At 37.7% G+C, this 18,424-nt stretch overlaps 3 protein-coding genes across 5 annotated transcripts; 2 read left to right on the top strand and 1 right to left on the bottom strand.

The window, feature by feature from the left end:
• Window positions 1-2,243: 2,243 nt before the first annotated feature.
• Window positions 2,244-7,971, top strand: LOC116024978 (5-methyltetrahydropteroyltriglutamate--homocysteine methyltransferase). Of its 3 annotated transcripts, XR_004099556.1 has the most exons (13): window positions 2,244-2,417; window positions 2,984-3,337; window positions 3,497-3,584; window positions 3,834-3,961; window positions 4,077-4,468; window positions 4,866-5,029; window positions 5,525-5,605; window positions 5,689-5,855; window positions 5,946-6,051; window positions 6,147-6,397; window positions 6,486-6,687; window positions 7,235-7,665; window positions 7,764-7,971. XR_004099556.1 is itself a non-coding variant. In XM_031266027.1 (12 exons), exons 1-12 carry the CDS (start codon window positions 2,290-2,292, stop codon window positions 7,601-7,603), a joined length of 2,430 nt encoding a protein of 809 aa, XP_031121887.1. In that variant the 5' UTR covers window positions 2,244-2,289; the 3' UTR covers window positions 7,604-7,971. The 3 variants fall into 3 exon arrangements, 2 of the variants coding, with proteins under 2 accessions (XP_031121887.1, XP_031121888.1); XM_031266027.1 differs by having other exon boundaries at window positions 7,235-7,971; XM_031266028.1 differs by lacking the exon at window positions 2,244-2,417 and having other exon boundaries at window positions 3,241-3,337; window positions 3,490-3,584; window positions 7,235-7,971.
• Window positions 7,972-8,839: 868 nt separating this feature from the next.
• LOC116024979 (inactive protein RESTRICTED TEV MOVEMENT 2) lies at window positions 8,840-10,699 on the bottom strand. Its single transcript, XM_031266029.1, has 2 exons — window positions 10,467-10,699; window positions 8,840-9,634 (listed from the first exon to the last, which is right to left on the bottom strand). Exons 1-2 carry the CDS (start codon window positions 10,579-10,581, stop codon window positions 8,967-8,969), a joined length of 783 nt encoding a protein of 260 aa, XP_031121889.1. The 5' UTR covers window positions 10,582-10,699; the 3' UTR covers window positions 8,840-8,966.
• A 1,244-nt stretch (window positions 10,700-11,943) lies between these two features.
• Window positions 11,944-18,271, top strand: LOC116024975 (abscisic-aldehyde oxidase-like). Its single transcript, XM_031266025.1, has 10 exons — window positions 11,944-12,168; window positions 12,433-14,097; window positions 14,173-14,432; window positions 14,516-14,725; window positions 14,990-15,208; window positions 15,331-16,302; window positions 16,394-16,489; window positions 16,554-16,652; window positions 16,763-16,952; window positions 17,846-18,271. The coding sequence occupies exons 1-10, from the start codon at window positions 11,985-11,987 to the stop codon at window positions 18,097-18,099; spliced, it is 4,149 nt and encodes a 1,382-aa protein (XP_031121885.1). The 5' UTR covers window positions 11,944-11,984; the 3' UTR covers window positions 18,100-18,271.
• Window positions 18,272-18,424: the final 153 nt, after the last annotated feature.

Here is an 18,424-nt window from a genome sequence, read left to right as displayed (position 1 = left end):
ATTATAAAAAAAAAAAAAAAAAAAAAAGAGCGGAAGAGGGGGAGTACGTGTATTTGAGTTTAGTTGAACTTACAAATTAAGTTGGAGGAAGATGGAGAAAAGAGATGTGTAATATGACATCCTAATTGAAGGTGTAATAAAAATTTTATAGCATAATTTACATTATATATTATAATATGTATGTAAGTGATTATAATGTTTGATGACATTATGCTTTCTTTGAAATTCATAAAGATTCTATATTACTTGTTAACGATGCATGATTTATTGAACAATTTTATACCTTATAAATTTTAACAATTACAAACACTAATACTCGATATTTTTAGTACATAAAATGCTTTTGTGAATAGTGTCACAACATATATATTAGTGTTATTATTATTATTATTATTATTATTATTATTATTATAATATTGGTGAAGCAAGTAGTTTTAATTTTATCAAGTGTGCAATAATAGTATGCATGGTATTATATGAATGTTCTATAATTAGGATATAAGACGTTAAGGTTTAACGAGGGACAATTGTTGAAGAAAAATAAAATTAGTAAAAATAATAGAAAAAGGAAGAAAGAATATGAAAAAGTATTTTAATTTTCATACCAAAGGCAGATATTTTCTTATTAAGGTAATCTACCTAAAAGTACGCATGTACTTATGTGGCTAAACAATAATGATGGAATTTGTGCAAAATTATATTTTCTAAAGATAGAAAGTTTGCTAGGAATAATTAAGCAATGAACTAATGGTGGTCACGATGTGAGAAATACATTGTATACATCTATATCTAACTCGAGATCTTCTGACCCACTATCTCTATTTTTTTAGCTTTATAGCTTAGACCAAACAACAAATGATTTTTTAAGGTTCTATATATATATATATAAACGGTTTAATTTATTATTTTTACGTAGTTGTGGGAGCGATCATATTTACCACATCAATACTTTTTAATAAAAATTTAATGTGTGTATGTTATCCTATAAAAAATGTTACAATTTTATTTAAAAAATTTATCAAATAAGATAATACGACCTCACGCAATTATATCCCCCGTTAAATAAATATAGGCTAATTATATTATCATAGAAAGTCACTAGAATATCACTTCATTAAAATTGTTTTCAATGATGTGTTGAATTCTTGAAATTTTAATTTGATGAAAGAAGTTTTTTTTAAGAACATATTTTGACTTTATAATTAAAAATGAGATTTCTATAAAAAAAAATGTTTTAGCTACTGTTTAATTAAAGCTAAAGTTTTAGCTACTTTATTGTAACAGAGTCAATAGTACTCAAAAAAAAAAAAAACTAAGGTTGACTTAATTGTTTTTAAAAATTAAACACTAAGAGATTTTTATGGTATTGAAGTAGCATGCGTATCAATATAACTCAACACAATAAGATTTGTTGTAATTAGAAGTTAGAACTATAACTGAATCGAGCACGAATAAATTGATGTTGTTTGTGTTCGCTTGTTAAAGTTTTTTGAAAATCTTGTTCCTGTTCATTTTTGTTTTTGAAAGAGAACACGGCTTTTCGTCGTGTCTCCACGGACGACGCCAATGTTAGTTTCGTAACTATGGGATAGCCACGGGCAGTGCCAACATTACCGTACAAAGCCGTAAGTAACGTAACAAAAACGAACAAGGCAAGATCTTTTTACGTAGAAACAGGAAATGTTAGAACCACGAGCCTTTTAGGTTGGGCCAGGTCGAACTCCACTATTTCTTCTACGTAGCTATTACAAAATTGGGCTCATTACAAGACTATTTTGGACTAGAAAACCCAGGGAGAAGAAAGGAAATGCTTGAAGGTTTAGAAACCTTCTCTGAGGCCAGGAAGAATGACCTCCCACTAATGAAGGGGTGAGGCCCTTTATATAATCGTAGGGCCTGATCCCGTCAAAATGTAATATTATAATGATTATATCAATAATTCAATACAAATAATATTTAATTCATACTTGATCTTGTACTGAGTTGTAGTTCTATTAGGCTTTGTATACGAACTGAGCCGTCATATATATTGTGTCTTTTATCTTTATGGGCCGTAGTACCATATCCATTCAGTACCAACACATCCTTTCATTTTTGTTGATTTTCCACTAGTGGTGTTATGGTGTATGGGGTTAAGTGAAAAAAATGGAAAGGTGAGGGGTTAGTATTGAATGTTCAAAATTTGTGGGGGCAAAAATGCAAAATGCAGTTTCCGTACCAAATAAAAAATAAATAAATAAGAGAACAGAGCAAAGTGCCGCCATGGCAGTGTCTGAAGATTCCACATGAATGAGAAAATTCGCAGTTATGTTTTCTTCACTCTCCTCTCTTTCTCTTTCTATCACTTCTCCTCTATCGTTTCGCCACTCCTCTAACGCGCGCCCGGCCACCTTCTTGCGCTTCAAATTCCGCTTCAGGTTAACTTCAGTTTCAGTTGATTTTTTAAATTGTTGTTTGTTAATGAAATTTTGTTTAGGTTTCAATTGATTCTTTGATTGTCCATTTTCACCAACCTGTTTAGCAATGTTTAAGTTTTATTCGTAGATAGGAACATGAGTATATGACATAGTTGGAATATATCCTTTGAAATGATAGGAGGGTAAGTAATGATTAGCAGATTAGGAACATGGTTTTAGGCTTTTAATGACACAAGTGGTTGATGACAAGAAAATGATTGTTTGGTAGTTTATGCTTTCATCAAAAGCTGTTATTGAATAGGTGTGCTGTTCAGCCTGCTCTTAACTTTGTATACCCAACAGGGAGGTAAAGACTAATGTGATGAAAGATACTTGAGAAAGGAGTGCTCATTGCTTAATGGTAAATAGGATTCATGTAACTTGTGTGTTCATTTGTCCATTTGTAAAACCGGTAGGATAAGCAATTTTTTAGTAGGCTAATAATAATATTTTTTTTTGTAAGAAGGCCTACATGCTTGTGTGAATGAATCGATGTTAAAATTGAAATTTTCTTTCCGGTAAATCAGGGCAATGGCGTCTCACGCGGTTGGATATCCTCGTATGGGACCAAAAAGAGAGCTCAAGTTTGCTTTGGAATCTTTTTGGGATGGTAAGAGTAGTTCTGAGGACTTGGAGAAGGTTGCAGCTGATCTCAGGGTGTCCATTTGGAAGCAGATGGTTGATGCTGGTATCAAATACATTCCAAGCAATACATTCTCATACTATGATCAAGTATTGGATGCGACTACTATGCTAGGTGCAGTTCCCCCAAGATATGGTTGGAAAGGTGGTGAGATTGGGTTTGATGTCTACTTTTCAATGGCCAGGGGTAATTCCACTGTGCCTGCCATGGAAATGACCAAGTGGTTTGACACCAATTAGTGAGTAATAGCACTTTATCTATGATTTTATTGGTTGGTAAATCATGATATCTGCTGGTTGTGGATGTTGAGTGGACTATTCATTTATGTAGACCTGATAACTTGTGCTTGTTGGTGTTTGGTGGATTACTGAAATAATTTTTGCTTTGGAGTGTGTAGCCACTACATTGTTCCTGAGTTGGGACCAGATGTTAAGTTCTCTTATGCATCTCACAAGGCTGTAAATGAATACAAGGAGGCTAAATCTGTAAGTTTTTTTCACTCTTTTTCACAATTTGATATGAGTTTAAAATGATTTATCTTTTTTCTGTTTGAAGTTAATTTATGCTGAAGGTTGGAGATTTTAAACAATGCTCTCTAACAGTGAATATGCTCTAAATGTGTTATCCTTAGCATTATCTGCATTCTGCAACCTCTGGACAAGATTAAGATTTTTTAAAATTTTATTTTAATGCGCAATGAATCTTAGAAAGGTTTTGTTACTTTATTGATGCAGCTTGGAGTTGATACAATCCCAGTCCTCATAGGTCCAGTTTCCTACCTGTTGTTGTCTAAACCAGCAAAGGGTGTTGAAAAGACGTTTTCTCTTCTAAACCTGATTGACAGTGTACTTCCTGTCTACAAGTAAGAGCATCTGATATTTTCCATTGTATTATAAATATATTCACCATATCAAGTAGAATGTGCTAAATTGTGGTTAACATGCTTGGCAAACGTACTTTATAATGTACTCATGCAGGGAAGTTGTTACTGAATTGAAGGCGGCTGGTGCCTCTTGGATTCAGTTTGATGAGCCTAGCCTTGTCATGGATCTTAGTTCTGACCAATTACAAGCGTTTTCTCATGCCTACTCACAACTAGAGTCATCTGTAACCGGTTTAAATGTTCTCATTGAGACATACTTTGCTGATGTTCCTGCCGAAGCTTTCAAAATGATGACTACTCTGAAGGGTGTTACTGCATTTGGGTTTGATCTAGTGCGTGGATCAAAAACCGTTGATTTAATCAAGGACAGGTTTCCTTCGGGAAAATATCTTTTTGCTGGGGTTGTTGATGGAAGGAATATTTGGGCTAATGACCTTGCTACATCTCTCAGTATCTTGCAAGGTCTTGAAAACATAGTGGGAAAAGGTAGTTTCTTCTAACTTTAGTTTTAAGTATTTATATTCAATAGATAACAAGACAACATTTCCACTTAAAGGATGAGAGAAACACACATGTAAATACATAGAAAGTCCTGAATGTTGTGCTCTTCTACTTGTCTTCTGGTTAATACTCGAATCCTGGGCAGTAGGATCATTTATCAACAAAAAGGAATAACTAAGAAGAGAAAAGAAAAGAGGACATTGGAATGCCGGATCAAGTAACTACATGCTTGCATGTTTCCAAAAATGGAAAAGGAATACAAGTCAAGTAAATCTTTTTCACTATAATGACCCCATCACCCGCTGAGCCTGCAGATAGTATATCATTTTTTATTTTTTACTGTGTAATAGTAGTTGACTGGCGCAATTTTGTTTGGTGCTAGACAAGCTCGTTGTCTCTACCTCCTGCTCGCTGCTCCACACTGCAGTTGATTTAGTGAATGAAACTAGGATGGATGAAGAAATTAAGTCATGGCTTGCATTTGCTGCCCAGAAATTGATTGAAGTCAATGCCTTGGCAAAGGCTTTGAAAGGCCAGAAAGACGAGGTACTTCATTATAACAATTAACATTATGCATTCGATTCAAATGAGAAACTGTTTTTTGAACTCTTCAACAGGGACGTTAATGAGGTATTTAGGTTCAATTTTAGATATCTATTTGTATAGTATTTTATTTTATTTTATTTTATTTTTAACAATCACCTGAGATGAAGTCATTCACGGGGGAGGATTTATTCAAAGACTTTTCAAAGCCACACAAATAGACCCGATTTTTTTGTCCTCCCCCTTCTTTTCTTTTCTCAAAAAGCGGAAAAAGCCCCCTTCTTTTCTTTTCTCTTTTGCAATCACTTCAAAGGAAATTTTTGCTGCTGGGAGATGTACTGCTCCATTGCTAAAGTTCACCTTGGTGTTTAAAACTGTAAAGATAAATTTGAACAACCCCTACCGGGTGTTTATTGATACATGAGGGAGTTTATTGTGCATTCTATATGCTATGGCCAGATGATTATTGCCTCTAACTTCTGCGTACTCAATCTTCAGGCATTCTTCTCTGCTAATGCTGCAGCCCATGCTTCAAGAAAATACTCTCCCAGAGTGATTAATGAGGATGTCCAGAAGGCTGTATGTGCATTTTATCTGTCCTTCCTACTGTCGTGTCTGTGCCAATTACTAAATCATTAAATGAACTAGTCTCCTCATCCTAGGCTGCTGCTTTGAGGGGCACTGACCACCGAAGAGCTACAGGTGCGAGTGCAAGGTTGGAATCTCAAAAAAGAAAGCTGAATCTTCCTCTTCTTCCAACCACTACCCTTGGATCTTTCCCCCAAACATTGGAGCTCAGAAAAATCCGCAGAGAATACAAGGCTAACATGTTAGTTGTCTTACGAAAATTTTATTCCCCTCAGATCTGTAATGATTTAAATGAGTGGAAGTTGAAATGTCGCAAATGTCATAATTACAGAATCTCTGAGGAAGAATATGTCAAGGCCATTACAGAGGAAATCAACAAAGTAGTGAAACTTCAGGAAGAGCTAGACATTGATGTTTTGGTGCATGGAGAGCCAGAGGTGATGAATTTCTTTGCTTGTGTAATATAATTTCTGTCAAAGGGCACAACAGAGATGCAGAACGCTTGACACTGGGAAATTTTCTTGTAATGCAGCGAAATGATATGGTTGAATACTTTGGTGAGCAGTTGTCCGGCTTTGCTTTTACTGCAAATGGATGGGTTCAATCTTATGGATCCCGCTGTGTTAAGCCACCTATCATCTATGGTGATGTCAGTCGCCCTAAACCCATGACTGTCTTCTGGTCATCAGTGGCTCAGAGCATGACTAAGCGCCCAATGAAGGGAATGCTTACTGGCCCTGTTACCATTTTGAATTGGTCCTTCGTCAGAGATGACCAACCTAGGTGTGACCTTTATGATGTGTGCTTTGCTCATTCCTCTACCGCATTTGACAACACATTTTAACGAGGTTTTCTGGTTCTCTTTGTTTAGGTTTGAAACTTGTTATCAGATTGCATTGGCTATCAAGGATGAGGTTGAAGATCTGGAGAAGGCTGGCATTGGTGCTATCCAAATCGATGAGGCTGCTTTGAGAGAGGGTTTGCCGCTTAGAAAGTCTGAGCAAGCTTTCTACTTGGACTGGGCTGTGCATTCGTTCAGGATAACCAACTGTGGCGTCCAAGACACTACCCAGGTCAGTCGTTACTCTAATCCTCTTTGAAGTAGTTTGCATTGGACAATAACTTTTCACATTCTTATACTCACATATATGAAAGGTATAATATATAGAAAACTTATCATCGAAGTAAATGAAGAACAAACATGGTTCTTCCAAATTAAGTTAGAGATTTTGACAACAAAATGTCATTGGATAATATACATGCAACCCCCCGAGAAATCTAGCAACGAATTTGGGTGCATCTAAAGGCTAACAATAGCATCACGTTCTTATGAATATGCAACCCTTATGGTCCAACAATTCAAGAACGCTCTCTGGATGATTCTCTAGGAGTGTTAGGGAGAATCCCGACTATTTTTTGCCAAAAGACTAGTGTATCTTTTTCCCTCGTGATAGGTATGCTGTAACTCCATTTCCCAGCCTTTTTCGTAATAATCGCTTACAATCCAAGAAGAGAATTCTTCAGTCCATATCCTTTTGAAAAGACAGAAGGCATATTGCATAAGGTGATAACAGTCTGTTGGTTTCCATTCTAAGTGCTATAATTGCTTTATCGTCGCAGATTCACACACATATGTGCTACTCAAACTTCAATGACATCATCCATTCAATCATAGATATGGATGCTGATGTGATCAGCATCGAGAACTCCAGGTCTGATCAGAAGCTTCTTTCAGTTTTCCAAGAGGGTGTGAGATACGCTGCAGGTATCGGCCCCGGTGTGTATGACATCCATTCACCCAGAATCCCATCAACAGATGAAATTTCTGAGAAGATCAATAAGATGCTCACGGTCTTTGATACCAATATCCTTTGGGTCAACCCCGACTGTGGCCTCAAGACACGCAAGTACACCGAAGTCAAACCTGCACTTAGCAATATGGTTGCAGCGGCTAAGGTCCTTCGCGCACAGCTCACAAGCGACAAATGAGTGAACAAGTCAGTCACTTTAGAAGCTTAATACATGAAACTGATCAAGGCTGTGCCCTCCAAGTGAGTTCATTTTTCTTATACGTGAGAATAGCTTAGAAGTTAGAATGCTTTCTCAATAACGAATTATACTTAATATACCTCTGAAAATTTTTGTTCAGTTCAATTGTGATGCTGTTCTGATGGTACTGATGGGCTGTTGGAATCTTTCTTTTCATAATAAATGCCTTGTGATTTTATATGCTCTGATTTTGATTTATCATGGGCATATATGTAAGGATAATGTTACTTTCCCCAAGTCTTTTGTACCAAATTTTGTTCCAATGATGCTGACTGAATATAACAGGTTGTGACACTTATTTCAGACTATATCATTTAGAGCATGATGTGCTGCAAATGATTTGGCATGGCTAGAAAACTCGAGATTTCCAATTACCGAAAGTGGTCGGAAATTTAAGGATTTCTGAATGGAAATGGCCTTTTCTATTTGATTTTTTTTTTTAACTTAACTTTTATTATACGGTATCATGGTGTAACGCTCTCAACCTATTCTCAAACTTTAAATAAGTAGGACAACGCAACTGCTTCATTGAGCAGTGCCACATAATCACAGTGCGGAATGAATCAAAAGCTAGGCAACTTATAGGAAAGTTGTTTTTAAATAAGACACAATTAAGGCTTGGTTTTATAAGTTTATCTGAATATTACTATGTATGCTTAAGTAGAACCAAGTTTGGTTTAATTGAATTTGGAAAATAACACTTTTATCCCCCTAATTATATAAAGAAATAGCTTTATCAATCCTCCAATTATGGGGCCTTCACATTTAGTCCTTTAATTATCATCTCAATGACACTTATAAAATCGGTTTGCTCTTCAAAATCCTAAATTTGCAGGGTTACTTATACAATTTCTTAGCCTTGTAATTGATTCAATTCTAAACATTGATATGTAGGAAAAATAGTGAAAGAAATTACAAATTTAATTATGTGAGAGAGTGATTCATTTTTAAAAACGAGTGAGTATTGCAGGGATAAGGATAACTTTAGGAAACTAACAGTCTCAATGTAGGAGGTACACCTAATGTGGTGGGCTCTTTGGGCAGCTGAGTTAATGTAATTTACCCTTCTATTATCCTGTAGGAGCCCTAAGGGCAAGGGAATTTCGCTTTTTGTGGGCAAGAAACACGAGTAAAAAACCTTTGAACTGTCTAATGTTGTTCTTGAATGATGTGTTGTGTTTGAACCCAAATTTTCTTTTATTCCATTTCAGAAACATAAAATGAATCACTGGTAAGCTGTGTTATTCACAATCATATCCCCCAACTTCAACCACTTTATGAGATAATAACAGTGGTTTCATGATCACTCTTCAGCTTCACAGGAAGATCTAATCATGTTGTTAACATACATGAAGATGCTAATCACCACCATAACCACCAGAGCCACATTCAAGATTCTCCTAGGTTGTCTCAGAATTGTTGCCAATTTAGTTCCAGAATTCTCAATCATAGCTGCATTTCTTGTATCAGATAAGCCCTTATTGTTTATCGTCTCATCTTCGACGAATTCATCACTTTTCTTTGCCTCAGTGGCGGTTTTAGCATCTGTCACTTCACTCTCCTTTCCCTTCGTCTCTGAAGCAGTAGTTTCGCCTTTTCTCTGCTCTTCTGCTTTCTTGCTTGGCTCTTCCCTGGTTTTCTGTTCGGGGGGCTGTGAAGGTTCAGTTGCCCCGCCTTTCGCCTGTTCTTCGGTTTTCTTGGCTGGCTCTTCCCCCGCCTTTCGCTGTTCATCTGCACCCGGTTTCTGAGGCTCTGCAGCCAATTGTTTCTCTGCAATGATCATTTTGGGCTGCCTCACAAAGAGGATCCCACGTTCAAACTTTGCACTGATCTTGTTTTGGATGCAGTTTGGTGAAAGGGGGAATTCTTTGTGAAATCTCAGCCATTTATCACCCCATTTAGGCCTTTGTCCACTGATCTTCAGGTTTCCTGATCTGGTTACTTGAACCCTCAGCTGTTCCTTCTTGAAATCTGCAGATCATTCAATCTGGTTATTATGACTTCAAACTAATCATCATATGATATATGGGATTTCCTTTGTTGTGATCTGCACCGATGCTAATAATACCAAATACAATCTTACAAATACGAAATACAATTTTTTTGTTATACGACAGGGTGCTGAAAGTATTAGATACAATCATATATTCATATATACTATAATTAAAAGAATTATATTAGGTTCTGAATTTTTAAAAGAATTATATTAGATACTATCAACACCAAGTATAATATAATTATATACTATGTTTTGTTATATCGAGTATTATCAACACTAGTGTCTCAATAGTTATACCATGGACCCGTGTCAATTTACATATTTAATGTTTACAATTTGAACTGTGAACATTTAGTAGGTAATTTGTGAACATTCAGTATGTAAATGGTGTATTTTGGATCAAGGTGTACAAAATAATTTGCCCTAGTCTTTGCACTTGTGCTAAAAGTATCGAGTACAATCATATATACTATTTTTTGTTACGTCACAACACTAATACTAATAGTACCACACAGTGTTACCGATACCAGTGCTGAAAATACAGGGTACAACCATATATACTACAAAGTAATATTTTTTAAAAATTATACCAAGTACTATCATGTATAATCATAATCTATGTTTTGTCATACCGAATATTATCAGCACAGGTCTCTGCACCTGTACTAAAAGTACTAGGTAAATATTTTTATATACTATTTTTTGTTACGCCAAATATTATCTACACTAATACTAATAATACCATATAGTATTATTAACACCGGTGCTGATCGACATCGATTGCTAACAGAAACAGGACATTACCTGGCAAATGAATCTGAAGGATGTCAGCATCTGCCTCAGTCACAAGCTCAGATTTTGGCACAAAATCCTCAAAAACCTGATTTGGTGCAGGAGCAGCTCCCATTCTTGGGTCCATTTCAACTCTCTTTTCTTGTTGTGTTCTAAAGATTTTCTTGAAAATGTTTTATGATATGAAATAATGAAATGAATGTGGGCATTGTAGGGTTTATATACAGAGAGGGGAGAAGAAGAACACAGCAATAATCTGCAGATGAGATGAGAGAGTTTCTTGGGAAACAGATATTCCTTGATTAATGTCCATGCTAAGCTAGCTAATTCCTTGTGGGCATGGGGGCTTTTTGTGGTGCTTAATTGACTTGAAAGTTTCTCTTCTTCAATTCCAAGAAAAAAGTTTTGGTCATATTCCTAGAATTTTGCAGGAATCTATTCTGTCATACCAAGGGGAGAAAGAATAACTGCAAAGATGGATTCTGTCTCCTTTCACTTTGCTTTTTTGTTGAGTTTAATGTAGTGCTGCAAATCTTAATTATTGTCTGGATTAACATGTATGGGCAACTCAGTTAGTCGGGGTAAAGTTTGAGAACAATGATCCGGGATCGAGTCCCGCTAACAGTAGTGTGGTGGGAGCAACCTCTTAAAGTAGGGGGCGCAGTAAGCAAAAGTCTAGCTTCTATCTTCAGCTGAGTTACCATGATTTACATATTTTCATAAATTTTGTGGGGTGGGACCGTTGAAATTGGGAATTCAACCTCTTGGAAACAAAAAAAAAAAAAAAAAAAAAAAAGTTTGGGCCAAAGCTCATTATTATTATTAGTTTCTCCTTTTGAATTTTCCATCCCGTCTTGGGTGTCCATGAATTAGTTAAACTACTATTGATTTGTTAAAAAAAAAAAAAAAAAGAGAAGAATTCAGTTGTACATGCCACGTTAGGAGGAAAAGGTTAGAGGGGAAATATAGAATGGGATAAAAGATCAAAGATGTCGTGAGATTAAATTAGCATGGATTAAACTCACCCACGTACAATCAAACACACCCGCAAATTAAATTAGATGAGTGATAGAAACCATTAAAATATTTCCCTAAGTCTGACTTAATTACAATGTAGTATCCATTCATAGCTATTTTCTTAGCCTACTGAAACACAATGAGTCAACAGTTGCTTGTCCACTGAGACTCAAACCCACTCCCATCATCCATGTGGAAGTGTTAACAGAGACACCGAGTGTCACTAAATCACAAGATCTTTGGCAATCCCTTTCGAGTTGAATGCGTGGTTTGAAAGCATGCTAGCTTTTTCAATTACCCATCTTTTTCAATGGGGAAAATTAACATAAACAGTGAAGCTCACTAGAAGTTACGTTTGTGCATGTCAAACTTGAACTAATTAACACATTTTTAGCTTGTTGAACATGTCTTTTCCCTAGCTAGCTTCTACTCCTTAATTATATATAAATCTCCAAGCTCTCACCACCCAGACGATCAGATCAGACCCAGTCCAGTGTATAGTTAGCTTCAAAAATGGAGGAGCAGAAAGATGGAGGTTTTGGTGTTAGTAGTGAAAATGGGAAGAAAAAGAAGAAGTTGGTGTTTGCTGTGAATGGAGAGAGGTTTGAGCTCCCAAATGCTCATCCTTCCACCACTTTGCTCAGCTTCTTGCGCTCTCACACCCTTTACAAGAGCCCTAAACTTGGCTGTGGTGAAGGTATATATATATATATATACTATTTATCCTTTTTAATTCTTCGGTGTCGATACTACTAGCTATAACTAAGTTCCCCCCATATGAGTGTGTATATTGCAACAGAAAAAAGGATAGGAATTAAAACAACTAGCGAGAAACAATTGAGTCTGTACTAAATACCATACAAGATCCTATAATATTTATATTCTGAAAACTCTTGCAGTCCAAAACACTCAATCTTGAATCATTAATAAACACAAAGTTATATATATATAACCATTGCAGGTGGCTGTGGAGCATGTGTAGTCCTTGTGTCAAAGTATGATCCTGTTCACTCACAGGTTGAAGATTATACAGTAAGTGCTTGTCTCACACTTCTGTGCAGTGTAAATGGCTGTTCAGTCACAACCAGTGAAGGGCTTGGGAACAGCAGAGATGGTTTCCACCCAATTCATCAAAGATTTGCTGGTTTCCATGCTTCTCAGTGTGGCTTCTGCACTCCTGGGATGTGTGTTTCTCTGTTTTCTGCTCTTATCAATGCTGACAAGCTTCATAGGCCACAACCCCCCCAGGGATTCTCCAAGCTGACTGTCTCTGAAGCCGAAAGGGCTATATCGGGGAATCTTTGTCGTTGCACTGGATATCGGCCTATCGCTGATGCCTGCAAAAGTTTTGCAGCTGATGTTGATATTGAGGATTTGGGGCTTAATTGTTTTTGGAATAAGGAGGATAGCAGGGAAGTGAAAGTGGGTAAATTGCCATTTTATGATCCAGGGATCAGGATTTGTACTTATCCCGAGTTCTTGAAAACTGGAAAGGAACAGAAACAGAAATCTGGGATACTTTTGGGCTCTGAAAGATGTCATTGGGACTGTCCTGTTAGCTTGGAGGAGCTTCAGGGCTTGCTGGGATGTGATTTGGGTGAAAATGGCGAGCGGGTTAAGCTTGTTGTGGGGAATACAGGGATGGGGTATTATAAGGATTTTGAAGAGTATGACAGATATATTGATCTTAGGTATATATCTGAGCTTTCAGTGATTAAAAGGGACTGTTCAGGGATTGAAGTTGGAGCCACAGTTACTATCTCTAAACTTATTTTGAACTTAAGGGAGGAAAGTGAAGATTTGGGCTTATCTGGGAAGATTGTCTTGGGAAAAATTGCAGACCATATGGAGAAAATAGGGGCAGGGTTTATTAGGAACACAGCTAGTGTTGGGGGGAATTTGGTCATGGCACAGAAAACTCGGTTTCCTTCGGATATAGCTACTTTGCTTCTTGCTGTGGGCTCGAGTGTCGTGATAATGGAAGGTCAAAAACAGGAGAAAATCGGGTTGGAGGAGTTGTTTGAAAGGCCGGAATTAGACTCGAGAACTGTGGTGCTGAGTGTTTGGATCCCATTTCGGGCAACAATGAAAACCGGTGGCTCTTGTGACTCCAGGTTGCTGTTCGAGGCTTATCGAGCTGCACCGAGGCCTCTTGGCAATGCGTTACCCTATGTGAATGCCGCCTTCTTGGCTGATGTTTGTGCCACGAGAAATGGATATCTGATCAATCATGTCAGGTTGGCTTTCGGGGCTTTTGGCACAAAACATTCAGTAAGGGCAAGAAAGGTTGAGGATTTTCTGACAGGGAAAACATTAAGTGTCAATGTTTTGTATGAAGCACTTAAGCTAGTAAAGGCAACTGTGGTGCCTCAACCTGGCACATCTCATCCCGAGTATCGGTCTAGCGTGATTTCCAGTTTCCTTTTCAAGTTCCTCCAAGGCTTCATTGCATTCGATCCCACAATTTCTCGCGGTTTACCTGACAATACTGCTACTTCCATAGAGATCTGTCAAAACGAAAATCGGGGATTGCTATCTTCTGGAAATCAGTGTGTCAATTTCAGTAAAGATTACTATCCAGTGGGCAAACCAATAGCAAAATCTGGAGCTTCAATCCAAGCTTCTGGTTTGTACTATCTTCTTTAATTTCTTTGGTTCAGAAACATTATGACAGTAAATTAAACATTTGTCTGTTGTGTAGGTGAAGCTGTTTATGTAGATGACATTCCCTCACCATCAAACTGTCTATACGGGGCGTTTATTTATAGTACACAGCCTTTAGCGTGGGTGAAAGGCATTAAATTTAAGTCCGATTCAGTACCCGATGGAGTAGCTGCTGTTATCACTTACAAAGATATCCCAACTCGAGGGGAGAACATCGGGTCTATAACCATGTGTGGCTCTGAGCCTCTATTTGCTGATCATCTTACCCGATGTGCAGGCGACCGTATTGCTCTCGTGGTAATCCATAGTTTAGTCCTTTCTGCAAAGCTTTAGTTTATGCAAATATCGATATATGGTTGTATTATATCGTTCGTGTTCAGGTTGCAGAGAGCCAGAGACAGGCAGATGCAGCAGCAAGAATGGCCATAGTGGAATATGATACAGAAAATTTAGATCCACCCATCTTAAGTGTTGAGGATGCTGTGAAGAAATCGAGTTTTTTTGAGGTCCCTCCTATGTTAATCCCAGAAAGAGTTGGAGATTTCTCCAAAGGAATGGCTGAAGCAGACCACAAGATTCTGTCTACAAAGGTAGAATCATATGATTCTTTGCAGTTTTTAAGGTTTTTTTCTGAAATGTGTTAGGATAGAGAGGTTTCTGAATATGTTGTCTTATACTGTCCTATGAAAAAAAGAATACAAAGCCCTATAAATAGGTGTTAGAAGACTACGAATAGGAAACAAGTTTCCATATGTCTACTTTAGGACTGCGTAATCTATAGAGATTCCATATATCAAATATATTCTATAACAAAATGGGAAAGAAAAGTTCACTTTTCTGATTGTTGTGTCCAGATTAGCCTTGGGTCACAGTACTTCTTCTATATGGAGACACAAACTTCTCTAGCGGTCCCCGATGAAGACAACTGCATGCTGATATATAGTTCGAGCCAGTGCCCCGAGTCTGCACATAGTGTAATTGCCCGATGTCTGGGCGTTCCGGAGCATAATATTCGCGTGGTTACAAGACGGGTTGGAGGAGGTTTTGGTGGCAAGGCAGTGAGAGCAATGCCTGTGAGTTTTCTAGTCTTAGAACATCCTTAACTGCTGCATTATGTGTGTGTTTGAGGTTGCTGTTTAGTGTTTGTGAATTTTTCATCCTCTGATTTGTGTGTTTTTGATGTCTGGTGTCATAGATCTCCACGGCGTGTGCGTTGGCTGCTTACAAGCTGAACCGCCCTGTCAGGATTTACCTCGACAGAAAGACGGATATGATCATGGCAGGTGGGAGACATCCGATGGAAGTAACTTACAGCGTTGGATTCAAGTGGAGTGGGAAGATCACAGCTTTGCACCTCGACATTCTGATAAATGCAGGTATAGAAGTAGACCTAAGCCCGGTGTTACCCAACAATATAATTGGGGGAGTTAGTAAGTACAATTGGGGCGCCCTGTCGTTTGATGTGAAGGTCTGCAAGACGAACGAGTTTACCAAGTCGTTTATGCGGGCTCCTGGTGAGCTACAAGGGTCTTTCGTTGCTGAAGCTGTGATGGAACATGTAGCGTCTTTGGTGTCGAGGGATGTGGATTCTGTGAGAGGCGAAAACCTGCACACATTCGAGAGCCTTAAAGCGTTCTACAGGCAAAACGCGGGGGAGCTAGTGGATTACACTTTGCCTGCTGTTATGGAGAGCCTGGCTAGATCTTCCCGGTTCTTGGAAAGAACTGAGATGATTCAGCGATTCAATCAGCAAAATCGGTGGAAGAAGAGGGGGATTTCGAGAGTTCCCGTTGTGGCTGAGGTTTTGGTAAGCCCTACTCCAGCAAAAGTAAGCATTTTATCAGATGGCTCTATAGTTTTAGAGCTTGGAGGGGTTGAATTGGGACAAGGGCTCTGGACAAAGGTGAAACAGATGGCTGCTTATGCTCTCGGTTTAGGTTTAGCCCTGTGTGATCAGCCCGAAGAGCTCGTGGGAAAAGTTCGGGTCGTGCAATCTGACACTTTAAGTATAGTTCAAGGAGGTTACACTTCTGGAAGCACAACTTCAGAATCAAGCTGTGAAGCTGTTAGGCTTTGCTGTAATGTCCTAATTGAGAGATTGTCCCCGTTGAAGACGACGTTGCAGGATCAAACCGGTTCTGTGGATTGGAACACACTAATTCTGCAGGTTTCTTACTGTTTTAGTCTTTTTCCCTCCCTGAATTGTACTCTTTTATCTGCAGATTCAGATTTTGTTTCATGTTATCTGTTCACTGCAGGCATATAATGCACAAGTGAACTTAGCCGCGAATTCCTATTATGTTCCCGACATCAATTTCACAAGATATCTGAACTACGGGGCTGCTGTTAGCGAGGTAACTTGCTCGTTGAGGCGCCAAGAAAATGAAAACCGAGCTAACGGGCTGTTGGTTTCTGCAGGTGGAAGTGGATATTCTGACAGGGGAATCGAGGATTTTGCGGGCCGATATTGCATATGATTGTGGGCAGAGCTTGAACCCTGCTGTTGATATGGGGCAGGTGGTTACAAACACTGAATCTGTGCATTTTAATGTTAATTCAGATTCATATGATTATGTCTGGTTTGATGGTTTCTGATATGTTATAAGATGTTTGAATGTTTGTTGCAGATTGAAGGGGCTTTTGTTCAGGGAGTTGGGTTCTTTATGCTTGAAGAGTACCTTACAAATGCAGATGGATTGGTGGTTTCTGACAGCACTTGGACATATAAGATCCCGACAATTGACACGATCCCACATCAGCTCAATGTTGATGTACTCAACACTGGACATCACAAAAATCGCATTCTCTCGTCTAAAGGTATGTTCCTGACCTACTCTGGTACCAACTAAGAATGGCATGGGGCACGGGATGACTACCGTCATTTAGTGCCACCCAAATTTTAACCCGATTATTATTGTTATTATCTGAACCCGTACCAAACCTGATTAAATATTACACGTACCTCGCCCAGCCATTCCAAACTTGTTTATCATTACTAATAGGTACTCGAACTAGGGATATCAATCTTAGTCCAAAATCAATGTTCTAACTAGATAAAACTAAAAAATTTTACTGTTAGGATAAACTAGTCAATTAACTTGAAACCAATAACCACGACATGCTGACAGAATTGGCTTGAAACCAATAAGCTACTGGATCGATTGACATCCCTAACCCGAACACACTCCAAACATATTCAAGAGATTTTAGAAAAATTAGAATTAATATATAAGATAAACATTATAAAACTATTTTTAAAAACATAATTTATAACAATTATACACTAGGTCTAATTCTAATACTACTAATAATAATTTTTACTCCTCAACGGTTTACCTCTCCTGTGTGTTTTGCGAGCTATTACGCAAAAGTAAAGTTTACCTAATATATACCATCGGATAGTGATTATGTGATTCTCTCGTCACCTAAAATAAGTAAATAATTATATATATAATCGAGTATGGATTTGGTGCAAGAATTCGGCTTAGGTGGTACTTTTAATATCCGATTTTAACCATTTCATAATGTACATGTGTCAAACAGCGTAACATTCTGAATCCAACCAGTTAAATAATCTAACTTGATATTATAAACTTTCGTTCCTTCTAATTTTATTTCAACGTGAGACTCTCTAAACAACACCGTACCGGTACATATTCTCTCCATCCATGCCCTACACATTCCTTGACAGATTTCTTGATCTTCTGCAGCTTCCGGTGAGCCACCACTTCTTCTGGCAGCTTCAGTCCACTGTGCAACAAGGGCTGCCATTAAAGAAGCCAGAAAACAGCTATTCGGACTGGGGATTCAACCTTTTGGGAGAAGAAAACAGCTACTCGAGTTCGATGATTTTTCCAACTTCTTTCTAGAAGTTCCTGCCACAATGCCTGTTGTGAAGAAGCATTGTGGGCTGGATTATGCTGAGAAATTCCTGGAATTTTTGCTTAGCCATCAACCTAATTAACTAGCTCAAAACTTCACCCTTAGCTTCATCATCCACAAACATGCTGTAAAATGAAGATTTATATATGTTGTTAGTATGCATGTGTGATTAATATAAAAACTTACGTGTAAGCATCTCAAATCCTAACAATATATCAACTGATACAATAATAGAATGAAACGTACGTGTTGAATTATCTTGAGCAAATGATGTTTTACACCGACAATAATAATTGAATATAACTCCTTTTAGAGCCACACAAAAAATAAATATATAAATAAAAAGAAGAAAAACTATGGATGTGTTTGAAAACTCATAAAAAGATTTTTTAAAATTATTTTTTGAA

The sequence above is a fragment of the Ipomoea triloba genome, chromosome 7 (assembly GCF_003576645.1).
Source record: "Ipomoea triloba cultivar NCNSP0323 chromosome 7, ASM357664v1".
Classification (NCBI taxonomy): domain Eukaryota; kingdom Viridiplantae; phylum Streptophyta; class Magnoliopsida; order Solanales; family Convolvulaceae; genus Ipomoea; species Ipomoea triloba.
The sequence above is the reverse complement of the archived record's forward strand: the minus strand, read 5'-3'. Positions and strand labels throughout refer to the sequence as shown.

What these genes read in the sequence shown, in the direction of transcription:
- LOC116024978 (XM_031266027.1), top strand. Translation starts at nt 2,290, where the DNA reads ATGAGAAAATTCGCAGTTATGTTTTCTTCACTCTCCTCTCTTTCTCTT. An exon ending in TGAAAACATAGTGGGAAAAG is followed by an intron (nt 4,469 to 4,865) that starts GTAGTTTCTTCT and finishes GTTTGGTGCTAG; the next exon opens with ACAAGCTCGTTGTCTCTACC. An exon ending in TGAAAGGCCAGAAAGACGAG is followed by an intron (nt 5,030 to 5,524) that starts GTACTTCATTAT and finishes CTCAATCTTCAG; the next exon opens with GCATTCTTCTCTGCTAATGC.
- LOC116024979 (XM_031266029.1), bottom strand. Translation starts at nt 10,581, where the DNA reads ATGGACCCAAGAATGGGAGCTGCTCCTGCACCAAATCAGGTTTTTGAG. An exon ending in CCTTCAGATTCATTTGCCAG is followed by an intron (nt 9,635 to 10,466) that starts GTAATGTCCTGT and finishes AATGATCTGCAG; the next exon opens with ATTTCAAGAAGGAACAGCTG.
- LOC116024975 (XM_031266025.1), top strand. Translation starts at nt 11,985, where the DNA reads ATGGAGGAGCAGAAAGATGGAGGTTTTGGTGTTAGTAGTGAAAATGGG. An exon ending in GCGACCGTATTGCTCTCGTG is followed by an intron (nt 14,433 to 14,515) that starts GTAATCCATAGT and finishes GTTCGTGTTCAG; the next exon opens with GTTGCAGAGAGCCAGAGACA. An exon ending in TCGCATTCTCTCGTCTAAAG is followed by an intron (nt 16,953 to 17,845) that starts GTATGTTCCTGA and finishes GATCTTCTGCAG; the next exon opens with CTTCCGGTGAGCCACCACTT.